This window comes from Rhinichthys klamathensis, unplaced genomic scaffold (genome assembly GCF_029890125.1).
Source record: "Rhinichthys klamathensis goyatoka isolate OS25496 unplaced genomic scaffold, OSU_Roscu_1.1 h1tg000419l_1, whole genome shotgun sequence".
In the NCBI taxonomy this organism is placed as follows: Eukaryota; Metazoa; Chordata; class Actinopteri; order Cypriniformes; family Leuciscidae; genus Rhinichthys; species Rhinichthys klamathensis.
Genome location: NW_026606917.1, coordinates 842,355 through 860,355, shown reverse-complemented (window position 1 = coordinate 860,355; position 18,001 = coordinate 842,355). Strand labels below are relative to the sequence as shown.

General features: G+C 41.4%; 1 protein-coding gene across 1 annotated transcript in view; it reads left to right on the top strand.

Moving 5' to 3' along the window:
• LOC130070793 (uncharacterized) overlaps positions 1 to 13,605 on the top strand; it is a 52,707-nt gene extending 39,102 nt beyond the window's left edge. Inside the window, exons 3-7 of the mRNA XM_056235316.1 lie at positions 1,739 to 1,793; positions 1,897 to 1,984; positions 3,400 to 3,926; positions 6,931 to 7,050; positions 12,953 to 13,605. Coding sequence (XP_056091291.1) covers positions 1,739 to 1,793; positions 1,897 to 1,984; positions 3,400 to 3,926; positions 6,931 to 7,050; positions 12,953 to 13,417 — 1,255 coding nt within the window. The 3' untranslated portion in view covers positions 13,418 to 13,605. The remainder of the gene's footprint in view (positions 1 to 1,738; positions 1,794 to 1,896; positions 1,985 to 3,399; positions 3,927 to 6,930; positions 7,051 to 12,952) is intronic.
• The last annotated feature ends 4,396 nt before the right edge of the window (positions 13,606 to 18,001 follow it).

Genomic DNA, 18,001 nt, shown 5'->3' with positions numbered 1-18,001 from the left:
TAGTCCCTCATGATTACATCATCCCAGCCCTGCCAACCCCACTGAGAGCCATTACAAACACTCGCTGTAGTGGAATTTTACTTCCTGGCATATTCAAGAGTGCACAATAGCTCTGTTACAAAAGCCAGCGAGCTGCATGTCTATTCTACTAAAGAAGCAGCTTTCTAGAGGCCAATGCACACTTGACTCGACGACAGACGCCGACCAATGCAACCAATCACCATGTACATCACTTTCCAGACCAGCAACGTTTGCCTAGCTAGCAAAAATATGTTTTAAGAATGTTTTGCTAACGTTCCCATTAAGTTATGAAAACGTTATTTCTGAATGTTTCATTATTTTCTATTATTCATCTATTAAAGTTTAAAAAAAAATGTTTATAGTAAAAATGAATGGAAAAAACACTGGAACCAAGCCTGGAAAAAGTTGATGATCACTGTTGTGCTCTACAACTTCACGCCACACAGCAACAACATTAAAAGGCACACACAGATATTGGGTTAAATTAATTTATACTTTCCATTGGTGAATGAAATATATTTGTAACATTTTTTGCTCTTGATTTGCCCTCCATCTTGGATGTGTTACAAAATGAGGTATCTTAGAAGGCAACATGATGGGCCCTATTTTAATGATCTGAGCGCATGGTCTAAAGCGCATGGCGCAAGTGCACTTGGGTATAGCCTGGAGAAACATCTCCGAGTGTTGTTCTTTGCTCGGTTTTTAACTAAAAGGAAATGTTCAAACCGCTTAAAACAGACGCGATAGCTGATTCGAACGAGTGATGTTCGACGGCGGCATCCATCTTTGTAATGTAGGCAACAAAATCTGCTTCAAAATCCCAGCGCTGTCGTCATCGTGTAAAGCCCGCCCCAACGTTTCTGATTGGTGCCTCGATTTCGACGGATTGGAAATGGGCTTGAATGAGCTCTTTGCCAGACTAACTTTCAGAGCAAATCTAAATTTGCCGGAAGTTGTCTGGGTTTTCCCAGGCTTGCACATGGGGCATGTCGAATCCACTTTTGCTAGTTTAACGATGGTCTTAAAGGGTTGTTTTGGGCGTAACGTGCAATAAACCAATCAGAGTCTCATCTCCTATTCCCTTTAAAAGCCAGTTGCTCTCCCGCCATGGCAGAATTTGCAAGTGGAAAAACTGACCTCTTCCCTAGCGAGGAATTGGATCTGCTCCGTTAAAGCAAGGTTAAAGAGCGCAAGCAGACCATCTATGGGACAAAGTGTACGCGCGTTGTGCACCCGCCTATAGGCGCATATTACTAACGCGCTCTTTAAATAACAAACAAAATATTGCACCATTGACTTCAGACCAGGTTTTCGTTGGTCAATGGTGCAGTCTATTTCAGCTGCCTCAAAGTAGCAACGCGCCAACAAAGCGCCCGAACACACCTCGTTTTCAGACCAGCGCACGCATGGGCGCACAAATGGGCACAAATGCAATTGCTATTTAAACAACGTGGCACAGGACGTGAAAATGATAACTGCGTCGGGTTAAAACTAGCAAAAAACACTTGTGTCGCGCCTGGCACCGCAAAGCTTGTGTCACTCTGGAGGTCACAGAAGGTGCCTTAAAATACTAACTAGGTTGGCATCTCACTCGATTTGGGAACAGAGCTAGTATTGCAATATACTCATAGAATGTTCCAATCATTAAAAACTTTCTTTGCATGTATGTTGTATCTTATGTTGTCCTCACAAAGAGTGTGTCTCATTTTGTCTGCAGAAAAAGCAAGAGCAAACATGGCCAAGCCAACGGAGGGGGTCAGAAATTGGAAACAGTGAGTGCAAATAAGTATAAATGAACACACACACACATATTTACACAGTGTAATTATGGACATGGATGTACATACGTATACATGATAATGTTTTGTATCACAGGCTGCGCTGCGCCAGTCCAAGCTGAACTCAATGAGTAAATCTGACACCCGCCTGCATGACATGCACAGGCTGCCCTGCAACGCCAACGGTGAGAGAGACAGAGAGAATTCACTGCTCTTTATGACACTTGTACACACATACTCATTTACCACACACACACACACGCATATATGAACTGGCCGACGCACGTGCGTGCAAAGGCTGACGTCTCCAGAGGCTTGTCATGGTAATATGTTCCAGTGTGTTCCCACTTCCCACCGCCACAAACCTGTGATCTGCGAGGCTGAGAAAGACAGTTGTCAAGCTATAGACAGAGAACACACACGCCTCAAAGCCTTATATATATCAGCTTCTGATCTTTTACATCCAGACCAATGGATACTCAGTTCCATTTAGTGTACACAAATACACAAAATAGGTCCCAATTCTGTGAAGGTCAACATGAAATCAAGACTGACCCTATTTACTTTCGTAATGCTTGCTCCTGGTTGCAATATGCTGGATTCATCAATCCACATTATTCCAACTTAACCCCCCAGAAAAAGGATGGGTCCTTAACTTAACTACAAGGCACAAGCTGATTGGTTCCTGTTGCATTTGCAGGCAACGAGCTTGCAGCTCAGCATTTACAAAGTTGGTCAGTGTTCGCTGTAACAGTTTGCAGCACACTTTCAAAGTTTTTCTGAAACCCTCCTCCTTCCCCAGCTCCACCTGTATAGATCGGCTACAGTTAATTCATATATGCTATTTGTACAGTAGCAGAATATCTCACATGCTAACAAGTAGCAGTGTGTCTGTGTGTGTATTGGCAGTAGCACGTATCTATGCACTTGCTCTGCAGCAGCAGCAAAAATCAACAGCAGCGTAGCAGATCTGTTCCGCCAAGACCAAATACATTGTCATTGCTAAACTATTACCATGCTAACATTACCATGCTAAACTAAAGTTTTCATGCTAGAAATTGCTTCAACTGTGAAATGACTTTCCTTTTTCTGATGATGTCACCAAGACCACAAGTTTCAACGCCAATGTCATGCAAGATCGGCAGTGGTATGCAATGCTAGTATGCTAAACTGTTAGCTTGCTAACTGAAAGCTAACTGAAAATACAAAAAAAGGTAAATGTTTCATTTGACCATTTTCAGCTTTGGTAAAATCATGCGATTCATACTTTAGAAGACACAAATTCACATTTTTATTTTAAACGGAGTTGCCAGTGAAGTTTCATGTTGGCTTTTAACTCATTGTACTGTATGTATGCAGGTTTAAAGATATGTCAATTTGGGAGTGTGTTGGAAATACGAGATAATCAAATAGTAATGGTCTGCCCTCTTGTGTTTCCCTGGAGTAATGTCAAATAATGTGACATTTCTAATGACCCTTTGTAATATGTGCGTGTTCATTATTGTATCTGATATCAATACTCCAGACTGTCTTTAATCTTAATCCTCTGTTTAATCTTTCCCATCTCTCTTGTCTTAATCCGTGTTATTTGGATTGACAGGCGCCCCTAAGAGCCGGCCGGCCAGCATGGACCTCCTGCTCCTGCATACCCGCCGCTCCAATTCTGACCTCCGACCCAGCCCGGCCCGCCAACTGCCTCGCGTTCCCAACAAACCTGACAGCGAGGAACGTGAGCACACCTACTCCGAAGTTTCCCGCCACGCCTCTCCCACGTCCCTCCCACCAGATGACGGCCTGTATGAGAGCGTTGGAATCAAAGGGGCTGATAAAGCTGCTCCGCCTGCTGCCCTTGTCCCGCCGTCAACCAACACGCCCACTCAGCGCCGAGCCCACAGCCCGACGTCCAGTGGGAATGGCCAAGGTGGAAGCAGAGGAGGCGTGAGTCAAGAGGCGGTGACGGCAGAATACGCCTCTATACGGAAGATGAAGAAGCTGGAGCGCGGCAGGAGGGAGGAAGTGGTGGAGGATGGAGAAAGGGAGCACCAGAGCGTGTCCAGCAGCGAGTCCTCCAGCAGCACCTTGCCTAGGAAATCCGTGGAACCATTTCACCTACCCAATTTCCCAAAGGTGAAGATGACACAGATCAGCCACACATCCAAAACAGTTATAGTCAAAAACATACGTTCATAACCAAAAATGGGCAGCAAAAACCCACAGAAACCTTGAAGGGGGGACTTGGTCCATGTATGGAGGGGCTTTCGCACCGGGTGGTTAGCCTATAGGAACTCAGTTATAGGTACTAGCCACCAGGGGTGTCCCCCGAGAACTAAATGTTCCCCTACGATCATATTCCTAGTTGCGTTCGCACCGCCAGTTGGAACTTTGAAGTGACGTAAGCCGTCACTTACGTCCTGTGCGGGACTTTTATTTTGACGGCGCTGAGAACGACTTAGCCAGAGCCTGAGCACACAGCACTCCCATTCTCCATCTTCATCACTTTACGGTCTGTTTAACAGTCCTATCTAATACGTTATTGTATAGAACGGTTAAACAAAGAAAGTAAACAGTAGTATATGAAAAAAGTATTATAGCGTTTGTGTCGCTAGCTGAGCAGAAATATACAATCATGTTTTTCTTGGTCCCTTCAAAGTCACGTTGGATTTCCTGCTTATCGTAAAGGTTGAGAAGTGCCTAGACTTCGGCGTCGGGCCATCTATCTCTGGTTTACATGTTCGTAGAGTAAATATATAGGCTATAAACTGTGTTTACACAGCTTTTTAGAAATGGCAGCTGCCGGTGTTTCACAAGCGTTCGGCCAATCAGCGTACAGTACACTTATGTCACTGGTAGTTCCTATTGTGCTGGTTTAGACCCTACTCTGATGTAGGAGCTATATTTAGTCGCCCCAAAGGGCAAGAACACCCTAGCAAGCAACTAGATCAACTCAGCAACCATAGTAATGCACCAAAACCCCTCTCAGAACAACTTAGCAACCTTATAGCAACACCCTAGCAACCACCAAGAAAACTCCTGCAACCCAATAACTTACTATAACCTCAGAACAACTTAGTAACTGCTTAGCAATGCCCTAGAAACAATCCTGGGCTGTGTTTCCCAAAAGCATCATTAACCAATTATGGTCGCAAGTTCCATTGAACTCTATTTGTAACGACAGATCTTGTGACCATTGTTGTCTTTGGGAAACACAACCCAGCAACCACATAGTAGCAGACAAAAAACCTTAGAACAAATTAGCGGCTACCTAGCAACACCGTAGCAACCTCCCAAAACACTCCCAACTACCACAAAATAAGGCACTTGAAACTTTCCAGAACAACTTAGCAACTGCATGGCAACGCCCTAGCAACCACATAGTAGTGCACTAAAACCTTGCAACAACCTATCAACCACCCAAAACACCCCAGCAACCACATAATAAAGCACCACATACTCCCCAGAACAACTTAGCAACTGCGTGGCAATACCCTAGCAAACACCCCAGAACAACTTTGCAATTGCATAGCAATGCCATGCTAACAACTTAGAACACCCTAGCATCTTTAAGGTAGCCTACTCTCATTTTCTTCATAAATGTAAGTCTTTCTAATGTTGATGTTCCTGTAGCTCAACTAGTAGAGCATTTATGCAACGCCAAGGCCATGCATTCTATTTCCAGGCAATAGACATGCAAAAAAGTGGCTTTTGTTATAATTGTCTGCCATTTGCACAGATGTAAGTGGCAAGCTCTTGAATGCAGAGCCTAGTAGTGCAGTTATATGTGTTGACCACTAGATACTGCTGTTTCATATAAAAATATCCTACGTTCACCAAACTGACGCATTAGCTAAAATCTTCATGACTGATTTGCATGAATGATGACTTTTAAAGGGCCCATTTTTTCAGAATGTTAGATGTTAAATGTTTTAGATTAAAACAGGTTCAAGAAATTAACATTAGCAAGTGTTAAAATGTTGCCCATAATCTAACTCATTTGAAAGTATAAAGTGAGCTGACATAAAATTAAAGATACTTTAAAGATTAAAAAAAATACATAGAAGTATTTGTATTTATTTATTTGTATTTATTTATTTAGAAAAAAATAAATAAATTGATGACAAGTGATGCAATGTCAGTTGTTTTAGCTAATACTCTGTGCTTCTGTTTGCGTTTCACCCATATTCGTGGTCGGCTGATACCTGTTTATGTTTTCAAGGACAGATGTGATTTGAACAGCATGTGTAAAGATGGTTCCTTTAAAATGGAAAACACTCAGACAATGATCGGATAATGATTCTGTCTTCCTGTTAACTCAGCACTGCTCTACTTGTCTCTATTTGTGTGTGTGTGTGTGTGTGTGTGTGTATTTGTGAGTGCCATTAGTTTGCCACATGGAGATTAAAATCTTCTTTGTCACAAGTTTGTTGATTGACGGCTTGTTTACACAGGCATGGTATTGTACAGTATTTGGTGCATACCTGTTTTTCTAAATCTGACATACAGTAGGCTTACTTAATGTTCAAGCAAAGTTAAATAATATGTAGTGTGTGTGTGTGTGGGTGTGTGTTTGTTTGACCTGCATTATTTCCGAGTCTGCATCTAATGTAAATATTATTGAAGTTTGTGTAAGAGCGATCATGCAGTGCAGTTGTGCATCACTCCAGTGCAGTGGGCCTGATGATTATGTAAGATGTGTTGGCTGGCTGCCCGTCCCGCCATGTGTTTTTTTTTTTTGTTAAAGGCATCAGGGAGGAACCACAGAGAGCAGGTAGTGGCTTCAGCCAGGGAAATAAATAGCAGCAAACACTGTATCCATTCATCTACTGGTAGTATTAATCATTCATACAGGAGGTGTGTTTCTCTCCCTCTTTAATCATTGAGTCTATACGCGGCGTACATATCTGCTCCTGTAATCATTAACTCACAGAACACTTCCATTGTAGAAACAAACACCAATAAGTACGAAATTAAAGGAACAGTTCAGGCATTTCAGGCCACAATGAACTTTCTTTCTTCCTTCTGTGGGACACAAACGGAAGAATGGACTGGCCACCGTTCATATGACAAAATTCAGTGTGTTATCATCCCCTCGAGGGGATCTGACCAGCCTGTGTGTTCCTCGTGTGTCCAACAGGAGGCGGTCTTCATGGGCAACGGGGAGCAGTACATTTGGAAACCACCAGAAGAGGATGAGATCATCGTGCCAGGGGTTCCTCAGCTGGAGAACGGACACAGCCATCCCACCGCCGTGGAGGTAACGTCTCCCTCGCTATCCCAGCACTGCAGACGGGGTCAGGACATTTGAGTCTAAGTTTGCATGAAGGGATCAGGTTGCAGATTTTGACATTTGACCCCTAAAATCCAGGACTCATTCGCATACATTTCGGCCCTCTTTGGTCTGACCTTTGTCCGTCAATAAAGAGTGTTTTCTGGCACAGGAAGTGAGTGGAATGATGGCTGTAGTCTGATAAATTGTGGCTAGAGAGGAGAGAGAGAGAGAGAGAGAGAGAGAGAGAGAGAGAGAGAGAGAGAGAGAGAGAGAGAGAGAGAGAGAGAGAGAGAGAGAGAGAGAGAGAGAGAGAGAGAGTTTGAGCCTTATACTCTCCCTCCCCCCTCCTCTCTCTCTCTATCGCTGGCTAGGAATGGCATGACTAACTGTCAGGTCAAAGGTCTGTAGACTGCGCTGGTTAAGGACTGTCAGTTCAGGGTTGGTGTGAGGGAAGGAATATGAGTACTCTGGGTCAGCCTGTGTTTAATCGGTTTCCTGTGGCCAATCAAAACTTACAAGCTGGATTCAGTGTTTACAGCAAATGTATTCTGAAGAATACTAGATCCTATTAGGAACTTACAAGGACCATTATCACTGGGGGAAAATAAATCTTCATCAGTTTTGTCTTGTTTTCCAGCGGAAATATCGAAACAAGATTTACTAGAAAAGCTAAACTGTGTAAGATAATAGTTTTAGACTGATAAATTAGACTTTTTGTAAAATATACATTACTGTTGAAAATTTTAGTGTTTGTATGATTTTTAAAAAAAAAAATTTTTTAAGAAATGTGCTTTTATTCAAAAGTTATGAACCCAGACAGCAACATAGTGTCGGTCCAGATTCGGCCCACTTCTGGTATGTGTGGAATCCACATGTGTTGCTGTCTGGGAATACTTTTATTCAAAATTCAAAAACATTTATAATGTTACAAAAGCTTTCTACTTCAAATAAATGCTTTAAAAAAATTATATTAATCAAAGAAGCCTGAATAAATGTCCCAGTTTCCACAAAAATATTGAACTGTTTTTATCATTGATAATAATAGGAAATGTTTGTGGAGCATCAAATCAGCATATTAGAAGAATGATTTCTGAAGGATCATGTGACACTGAAGACTGGAGTAATGATGCTGAAAATTCAGCTTTGATCGCAGGAATAAATTACATTTTAATATATATTCAAATAGAAAACAGTTCTTTTGAATTATAATAATATTTCAGAATATTAGTGTTTTTACTGTATTTTTTTATCAAATAAATGCAGCCTTGGTGAGCAGAAGAGACTTTAAAAAAAAATATATTACCAACCCCTAACTTTTGAACAATAGTGTATCTCAAAGTTTTGTTTTGTTGCTATTTTAACTATAAAGTTATCTAAATTTAGTTATATTTATGCTTGATACAAGAAAAATAGTTAGTAGGTTAAGGAAAATGATCTTAATTCAAAATACAAGTCTCTAAATTATTATTATTTATATTTTGCATTGATCATACCACAACATTTCAGTGAAACGTTTAACTTTTGTTCTACTTCTAGAATTTGTGGCTCGGGTGGCATTAAATGAACTTTTAAATGTCATTCTATTCATGTTTTGTTCATTAGTAGTGTAACAGTACACTGAACTCCTTTGGCTCAGACAGAAGTGTTGACTGTTGCAACCGTTGAGCTGAATACACTTCTCCACGCTCTTCTCTGCTCATTCCTTCTCTTGTCCAGACACGCCCAGAGTCATGTCACGAGGTGGGTGTGTGAGTGTGTAGGCGGCCCACTTCACTTAACACATTATACTGAACTAATAACACCTGTGAACCTTTCATGATTTTAGATCAAAAATGACATACTGTACAATACTGTTTAAAAGATTACTCTCTTTTTCCTTTTTTAAAAACAAAACAAAACAAGAAATTTAGTACTTTTATTCAGCAAGGGCACATTCATTTGATTAAAAGTGACAGTAAAGACATTTATGACAGTACAACAGATTTCTGTTTCAAATAAATGCTGTTCTTTTCAACTTTCTATCTATCAAAGAATCAAAGGATCATGTGACACTGAAGACTGGAGTAATTATGCTGAAAATGTAGCTTTGTCATCACAGGAATAAAATACATTTTAAAATATGTTCAAATAGAAAACATTTAATGTAAATTGTAATACTATTTCACAATATGACTCTGTTTTACTGTATTTTTGATTAAAATAAATGCAGCCTTGGTGAACATTAGAGACTTCAGGAATAACCACCCTTAACATAAGCAATACTGGACAATGAAACAAAGGAAACTGAGGGCTTAAATACAAGGGAGAGTAATCAACTAAACAGAAATAGGTGCGTAAAACTATAATTAACAACCAAGGAAAATAATAAAAGGAACACGGGCAAACCAGTTTCTGTGCGTGTTGTAAAAACTGTATGTATAATTATTATATAAAATTATTATATCAACTTGGATGTTTAAGTAATTTCAACTTAAATTACATTAAACTGACTTAAATGAGGTGAATCTTGTATAACTTTTAAAATTGCTTAACTTATTTTGATGAGTTAAAGAAATGTAAAAACATGTTGTCACAACTTATTGATCGTATCATTTCTTACATTGTCTTTGACTTAAAAGATCAGTTTTAAATAGAAAAAAAAATTCTAATGTTTGAAGAATTAGGTTGATATCACTCCTGTGCTTACTTCATGAAATCTCTGACCTGTAGTGCCACTGTGCCTTTGTGTCAAGTGCAAACACACCAGTGAGAACGTGTGTACGCACACATACAACAAGACATACAACTGAGCTGCTTCAGAAGACTGCATTTTTAAGAAGAGAAAAAAGTGTGTTGGGGGAGGGGGGGGGGGGGGGGTGAAAATGCAAGGGAATGAAGCAATATGAAGGGGGAAGAAAGAGAGTGAGAGAGCAAGAGGAAGAGGAAAAAACCTCTCAAGGCTTTCTCAACAGCTGCAGAGAGTTTTGAAACCCCCGTCATTGTGATTTCCTCTCGCTCTGCAAAGCGCTGCACAGCACGGTAAACAATGCTCGACACGGAGGAGAAGAGATCAGCGTGGCGCACGCACGCACACACACACACACATCTGGGAGTCTCGCACAACATTGAACTCAGCGGTTTTCCTGAAATCGGCTGGTTCAGTCATGCCTGCGTTCAGGCGCATGCAATGCCTCCTGCAGATTATACAGTAGGCCTACAGGCTAAAATACTGAACGCTGCAGTGCTGTTGACAAACTCAGTTTGCATGCACAGCTCTATTCATGCCATAACATCTCCTCAGTCTTTACACACGGATGCCATAAAGGTCACTATGAGAGCTGAGTTCCTGACTGGGATTTTATACATGCCATTGAGCTGGGAGTGCTAAATGCCATCTAGCAGAGAGAGGTTATGTGAGGTTACCAGAGCACGCACACACACACACTTGTATTGGACCACATGGACATCTTCCCACCCGTTTAGCTCCTGTCTGGTTAGCGGTGTTAAAGCCGTTTCGGTGGGCTGCTGTGGTGAAAGTTTAACAGGCTTATCTGCGGGTTAGGTAACACTTCTGCTCTCTGCAGCCAGATAAGAGCGTTTACACTGGCTCTGTCGATCACGGGCCAAAGTGGGTCATGTTTCTGCTGTGTGCAAGCAGAGTCCTGTTACAACGCACGCCTCCGTCAAATACTCAACACTGTGGGCGTTTATGTACATATACTACATCTTCAGCCAGGCATATTATAGGTTGTGTTAACTCTTCTCTGTCCTGTTGTCTTTTACTTTTAGTTTGCTAAGCAATTGTCACTGCTACTAGCCTGGTTAAAACCAGACCATTCTCAGTAGTAACTGAGTTATGGTCTGGCAAAGCGTCATAGACAAATCATTTCTAGAGGGGCGTCACCAACGGACGTCGCGGATAGACCTAAACCCAATCAGAGCGATGAAGGAGATGACGTATGCAGAGCGGCGGAGAAACATCTCCAAGTGTTGTTCTTTCCTCGGTTTTAACTAAAAGGAAATGTTCAAATCGCGTAAAACAGACGCGATAGCTGATTCGAACGAGTGATGTTCGACGGCGGCATCCATCTTTGTAATGTAGGCAACAAAATCTGCTTCAAAATCGCAGCGCTGTCGTCATCGTGTAAAGCCCGGCCCAACGTTTCTGATTGGTGCCTCGATTTCGATGGATTGGAAATGGGTTTGAATGAGCTCTTTGCCACAAACTTTCAGAGCAAATCTCAGTTTGCTGGAAGTTGTCTGGGTTTTCCCAGGCTACACTGCTACTATTGATCAACTCTAAATCTGAGAGATAAACTTTGATGTGGGACTTGTCCTGTATAGCATTTGTGCTACGCTCATGAATGAGACCTCAAATCGTGATATATAGATTATATTCTAAGGCTACATGTGGCCCAAATCTGATTTTTTTTCGCCCACATGAGCCTCAGATCTGTTTTTCTCATGACAGTGTGAACAGCTCAAACCACATGGAATCTGATCTTTTCCATTCTGATTTGTGCCACTTCCATATGTGCTACTAAATCCGATACTGCGACCGCTGTCTGAATAGTCACTCTAGATCACAATTCTGCGTTCATGGGAGTCAGATTTTTACATACCCGACATTATCAAAACAGTTGCGAAAGGTACTCAGTGAAGGACACAGTCATGTGTCAGAGCTCATAAGTATTACAGTGACAGCTCTATATGCAAGCAAATCATGAGGGCTCATATCATAAATGTTTCAAAATTTCTGCTCTCTTCTTTTAAATCCTCTTCTTTGTTTTGTGTATTGCCTGTGCATAAATCTGCTGGCTTCGGTGGCAGATCACACTATAAATAAACGTGTAATCATGTACTTAATAATGTCCTCCGTGTTTATTTCCATATGACAACATGCTGTGTGACGTCTTTTTATCGTTCTTTTGCGGGTCAGTTCAGGACAATGATCTGTTCCAAGCGACAACCTTCCTGTCTCTCTCTTGAATCCAACACGGCGGAAGTGACTTAAACTGCATTCATCTACGTGCCGCTAGAGACAGGCTCCAAAAGAGAGTCAATCCCATAGACCCCCATGTTAATATGCCCAACTTTACAGCAAAAAAAAAAAAAAAAGTGTTCACAGCCTGGTACAAAAAGTGGTTTTGGTCTATATAGCTAATGTTGCCCTTCATGACAACTGTTTGACAAGTTGTTTTTTATATAACTCATCCGTTTATATTATATTAAGCCTTAAAGTTCTGCATAATTAAGGGCGTGGCCACTTGAGTGACAGGTGGATTGCCGCTGATGTCACTACTAGCCGTTTGTCTGCTGTCTGTTAGCCGTCACCTCGGCTAATCCCGCCTCTTTGCCCATTTTCGGTTATCTGGGAGTGACGCGCTGCCAAGATGGCGACGGCCAGCTCCGCCCACTTTGGGCTTCAAAAATGCTCTTCAGAAACCTAGGGGTGACATCACGGACACTACGTCCATATTATTTTACAGTCTATGATCTGTTCACACTGGAATCTGATATTGGCCACATTTAAAACAACAATGTGAACTGTTATTAAAAAAAAAATCATATCTGAGCAGTAAATCGGAATTGAGCACCAAGGCTTGTGTGAACATAGCCTAAGTGATACATTTTCACCTGAAAATACAGATAAAAATCCCATAGAGTTAAACTGCGGGAGAGGAACATCTCCTTATAGAAACCACTTAGAACAATGTAGTAATCACTTGCAAATTTGTTCTGTGCTTTGAAATCGGCGCGCTTCAAGTCCTTCAGCACTCTAACTGTAACTTGAGAATCTGCTCCACAGGACTGTTGTTGTTGTTACGAAATCCACTTTGGCACAGCTGATCTTTTGCACACTCTTGAGTGTTTCTCATTCTGCGGTTCTCTCTCTCTCTGTCCTCAGATCTCTGACATGTACTCTACCGTTTGTAAGACCCTGAAGAGGAGACACCAGCAGGGCCAGAGCCAGGAGGAGAGCAGGCCGATGGCCTCTGCTGCGCCCCAGGAAGAGGACAGGGGTGCCGCGGGCTGGCCCGCTGCCGGAGCCACGGGGGAAGAGGCGTGGGGGAGGACCGGCTCCCAGGAGGAGCCCTGCTATGAACCTGTGGGCGAGAAGACGTGGCCCCGGGGCCTGGCAGTGGAGTCGGACCCGGCTTACGCCACCATTGATTCCCACCGGAAAAGGGAGAAGCTGGCCAGCAACACGCTGAAGCCCAAAAAGAAGCCCGCCCAGGGTCCGGGCAGGGCCATGACCTGCGAGAACTTTTACGAGACAATCGGCGATGTGAAGCAGGGAGCAAACGCAGCGAGCACCACCACTATCTTTACCTTTAACGACGGCATGGAAATGTACGTTACGGGGCTATAAAAAACAGCCTGACTTAAACCGTCAAATGAAACACACCTACAGAGGGGGAAAGAACAAACTGCAGCCCTCTTGTTGTGACAAATCAAAAGATACACACAGCTTACAGCTGCCAAACACATGCAAACCTACAGTACATAACCATATGACCAATGTATATTTATTGGAGAGCAACACTCATGCAGACTAAACCAATACTGAATTGGCTGAACCAGGCCTGCAGACGGGTGGTGTTTAGCATGCTCACCAAATCCAGGGATCTAGACCGGGTTTTCCGCCATGCTACAGCAGTCGCTACACTGCAAAAGAACGATTTCCCTCTTGTTTTTCAGGAAAATACCTTAAATCATGGAACATTTATTTGAGAAGCAAAATGACATTAGATAAAGTCTTGTTTTCTGAAAAGAAAAACATCTAAATTAAGTGACTTTATGCTTGAAACAACAAAAGTGAGGAGGTTCACAGAGTAATTTCAGGAGGAGTGAACCAATATAATCTTTCAATTAAATGCCGGAGCATATAAGCAGCCGCTCACTTTGCTCTGGCATCAGCTGCTTTGGCATCCCTCCACCTCCCCAACTCCACCAATATAATTTAGGCATCTTGCTACCATACTCCTCATCCAAGCATTAGTAGTCCCACTGGGGGGTATAGCTAAGCTCAAGTTGAAGCTGCTTCCTCGAGCCCCTCCATTGCGGACAGCAAGCCAAATACGCTTAACCTTATTAGCTTAAAGATTATATGGGCGAAGGAACTCGTGAAGTTTATTTCTCTTAAATAAACTCGTTTACTCTCTTATCCCATTGGCAGATATTTTTTCGTGTTCTAAATATAATCTCACTTAGTTTCAAGATTTTTTAATGCAAGATTTAGTAACAGCTTGCGCCAGCCTAAACCCTCTTTTGTCAGGATTTACTAAAGACACGCAGTGAAAAATTAGCTATAAAAAAAAGCATGGACAGTTATTTTTGCGGCTAACCTTTTTTGAAGTTTCCCTTTCAGATGCAACATTAATGGGAGGAGAGTTTTTGAATGAACAATGTACTGTGATTTACTCAGAATTGAGAAATAGTCAACTCTCTGGTTTAACGTCCAAAAAAAAGCATGTCTTAACCCATTTTGCGCCTGACATGCTGCTGTAGTTGCTGTAGGATGGGCGTGGTAAAAGGGGGAGAATTTTCTCCTCTCGGGCACAGGAACACAAGCAAACAGGAAAATCCAAGAACGGATATGAGAATCAAAACCACAACACGGCGCACAAAAAAGCAGTGTGAGACATACTAGACTTCGCAACGAGTGACTGAATATATAGGCTTATATAGGCAGAGTTAACAAGGGTAATGGGAAACAGGTGGGAGTAATCAGAACATAATGAGTCCGGGCAATGGTTTATGGGAAATGTAGTTCATGATAGAATGGCAAAGGACTAGGGAATGTCCACTGGTGGTAATCAAGAGCACTGCAGCTGTTGGATGTAACAGGTAGATTGCGCTGGCCATAATGGAAATGAGCCGCTTCGTCTGTGTTCTTTAGTTTGCACATTGTCAGTAGATCATCTGCAGAAATTTCCACTCCCATCTGCGCTTTTATGGTATTCTGGTCTCACGCTAAATTGCCCTGGGGTGTGTTTCCCATTCAACGAGATAACTCGCTGCTTAACTACCATACCATACATTGCATCATTGAAGGAATCAACTAGCTAGTCACGACTGTTTCCCGAAAACGTATAGTTGCAAATTTGTCCAAATTTTTAAAACCATATTGTTGCCATGTACTATGGTAACCACGTTGGTTAATGATTTCACGCAGGTGGTGGAGTAATAACTTCTTTTAATGAATCCGTTTGAGATCGGATTAATGCAAACATTTTTTGCTATAAATTATGGACATGGCATCTGAGGACTAATTCAAACTTTTTCTCAGTTAATTTGCTTTATGACAAACTAAAAGACGTAAATGACATTTGTATATATTCGAAAGAAAATATATAGATAGTTCTGAATGTCAGTTTGCTTATTTGCTTAAGATGATTTATTAAGTGGACATGTCATGCTAACAAGAAACTTTTTCTTGTTCCATTGTTGACGAGAGCTGTCGTTCAAACTGCACAACTTTGCAACACTATTTGCGAGTGTCCGTTGGAACTATGGTTTCGGGAAACACATTGAGGGAAAACCGACCCGTTGAACAAAGCTGATAAGTTATAACGACGGAGCTTGCGACCATAGTTGGCTAGCGATGCTTTCGGGAAACACACCAATGTTTAGTAAATATGGCCCATAATATCTTAAGTAATTTTGCTTCTCAAGAAAATGTATCTTGTTTTGTACTGAAAAACAAGTAAAAAAAATAATGAGTAACACAATTTTTTTTTTTTTTTGCTGTGTAATGGTAGTTTCCTGCAGGGTTAAAATCAGTATGACTTAGCACAGGAGAGTCTGGATGTGATTAAATCAAACAGGATGTACACACTGTCGCACTGCCGTGTGAGCTCTATACCTGCAGATTAACACAGGGATCACATGAGACGTCAGCTTAACCCCCCTTCGCCCTGAAAACACACCTGACTGGTTCTCTCAGCTGGAGACTGCCGGCCACCAGCACAGTGTTAGTTTAGCTGAAACAGAATACCGAGTTAACTTCTCCTTTTTTTCCACCTTAAACATTATGTATGCGAAGTGACAGTTTAGGTGGTGTACATACAGTATGTGTGGTCATTTTTCAATACGCACGTAACTTACAGTCAGGCTCAGGCGGAATCTGCAGATTTTTTGCACTGATCTTGGAGAAGAATCTGCACAATTGTGTTTAAAATGAGTTAAACAAAGCTACCTGCTTAACTGAATGCATTACATACAACTATCATTACTTTACAATAAATACATATTATTATTTTTTTTACATACACCAGCGTTCAAAAGTTTGGGTTCTGTAAATTTTTTTAATGGTTTTCAAAGAAGTCTCTTATGCTCAGCAAGCATCATTTGAACAAAATTACAGTAAAAACAGTAATACTATTATAACAATTTAAAATAACTCTTTTCTATTTGAATATATTTTATAATGTAATGTTTTCTGTGATGACAGTGCTGAATTTTCAGCAGCCATTCATTTTTGTGGAAATAAGTTTTTTTAAAGGGTACTTAGAATTATTTAAAATTTAAAAGAAAAACATTTATTTAAAATAGAAATCTTTTGTAACATTATAAATGTCTTTACTTCCATTAACTGTATTAATTTCTTTTCTGACCCCAAACTTTTGAATGGTAGTGTGTGTGTGTGTGTGTGTATATATATATCATATTTAAAAAACTCCAAAATACTTGATATACAAACACTTTTGCAGAGCTTTCCGTGGAGTTTTGCGGCTGCAGATTCCGTGTGGGCCTTCTTAAAGTTCACTTTATGACTGTGCAAGTGCATTAGCTCTTCAATTTCTTTAGTTTTTTTTTTTGTTATTTTGTCTATAGCATGCCACTTCTGCTCAATATTTGGATGTCAGGTAGTTTTAGTGATATGACACTCGTTTCTCGCAAGAATTGATTTTCGTTTCTTTTTGCAGTATTAACAGAATGGAAAGTAGAGAAAAAAAGCAAAACAAGATTTTCTCGGGATGCCTCAGCCTAGCTAGTTAACATGTCATTTTCAATGGCCATTGTTAACATCGGAGTTTATGAGGCTTGTAGCGTCAGTGTGCTGGAACATTGCGGTGTGAGAGTATACAGAGGGCAATAAAGGCTTCTAGTTTGGCCGGGGCCGCTCTCTATCCACTGCTCTCAGGTCAGTGTGAGCCAGCACTGCTCCCCGGCTCACTGGGCCTCCGACTGGCTTATCCGCCAGCAGCATTTCATGGAGACAGTGTCCAAGGAAAACACAGCACAAGGCTTATGGTTGCTAGTAAATGTCTTTTGGAAGGACGTCTCATATTCTGGGCTGTCTGTGCGACTTGATCCTATTGTAAACAATGCCTTTCCCACATGCATTATGGGAGCTTGGATTAGGATCGGGGAAAATAATAGCACAATGGAGCAACCTCGGCAAGAGGAAACCATTTGAGATGATCCCCGAAGACTTCCAAGGCCCATCAGCACGAAATACAACAACTCGAATGCATGGTTGGTGATTTTACTACACTGCATATACAGATCATTAAAGTCTGTTGGAGGGCTACAGGAAAAGGCCCTGAGGAAAGGGATTTTGGGATTCGAGAAGGCCAAATTATCAGCTCAGGGATGGATAGATAAGAGTTCATTAAGGATAAATAACCAAGATGCTGTCGTCATTCATGTCACACGCAACCTCTGGTGAGAAACGTTGGGTTTGTCATGTCCGTTTTAATATATACTCAGATGAAAGATTTTTATGGCACTCTATTTTCTTATAAAATTGTATTGGTTAACTCCACTTGTAGCAACATGTTCAAAAAGCTACTATCACTGCCATTCACGTGTCCCACTGTAGACTGCAACTATTTCCTTGCTTGCAATGCATGCTTCTGAAAACAAAAGGCTCTCGTTTTTTTTTTTCTTTATCCTCTCTGGTGCATCAAATAATGTATAATTCATACCCGTGCCTCACACTATAAGA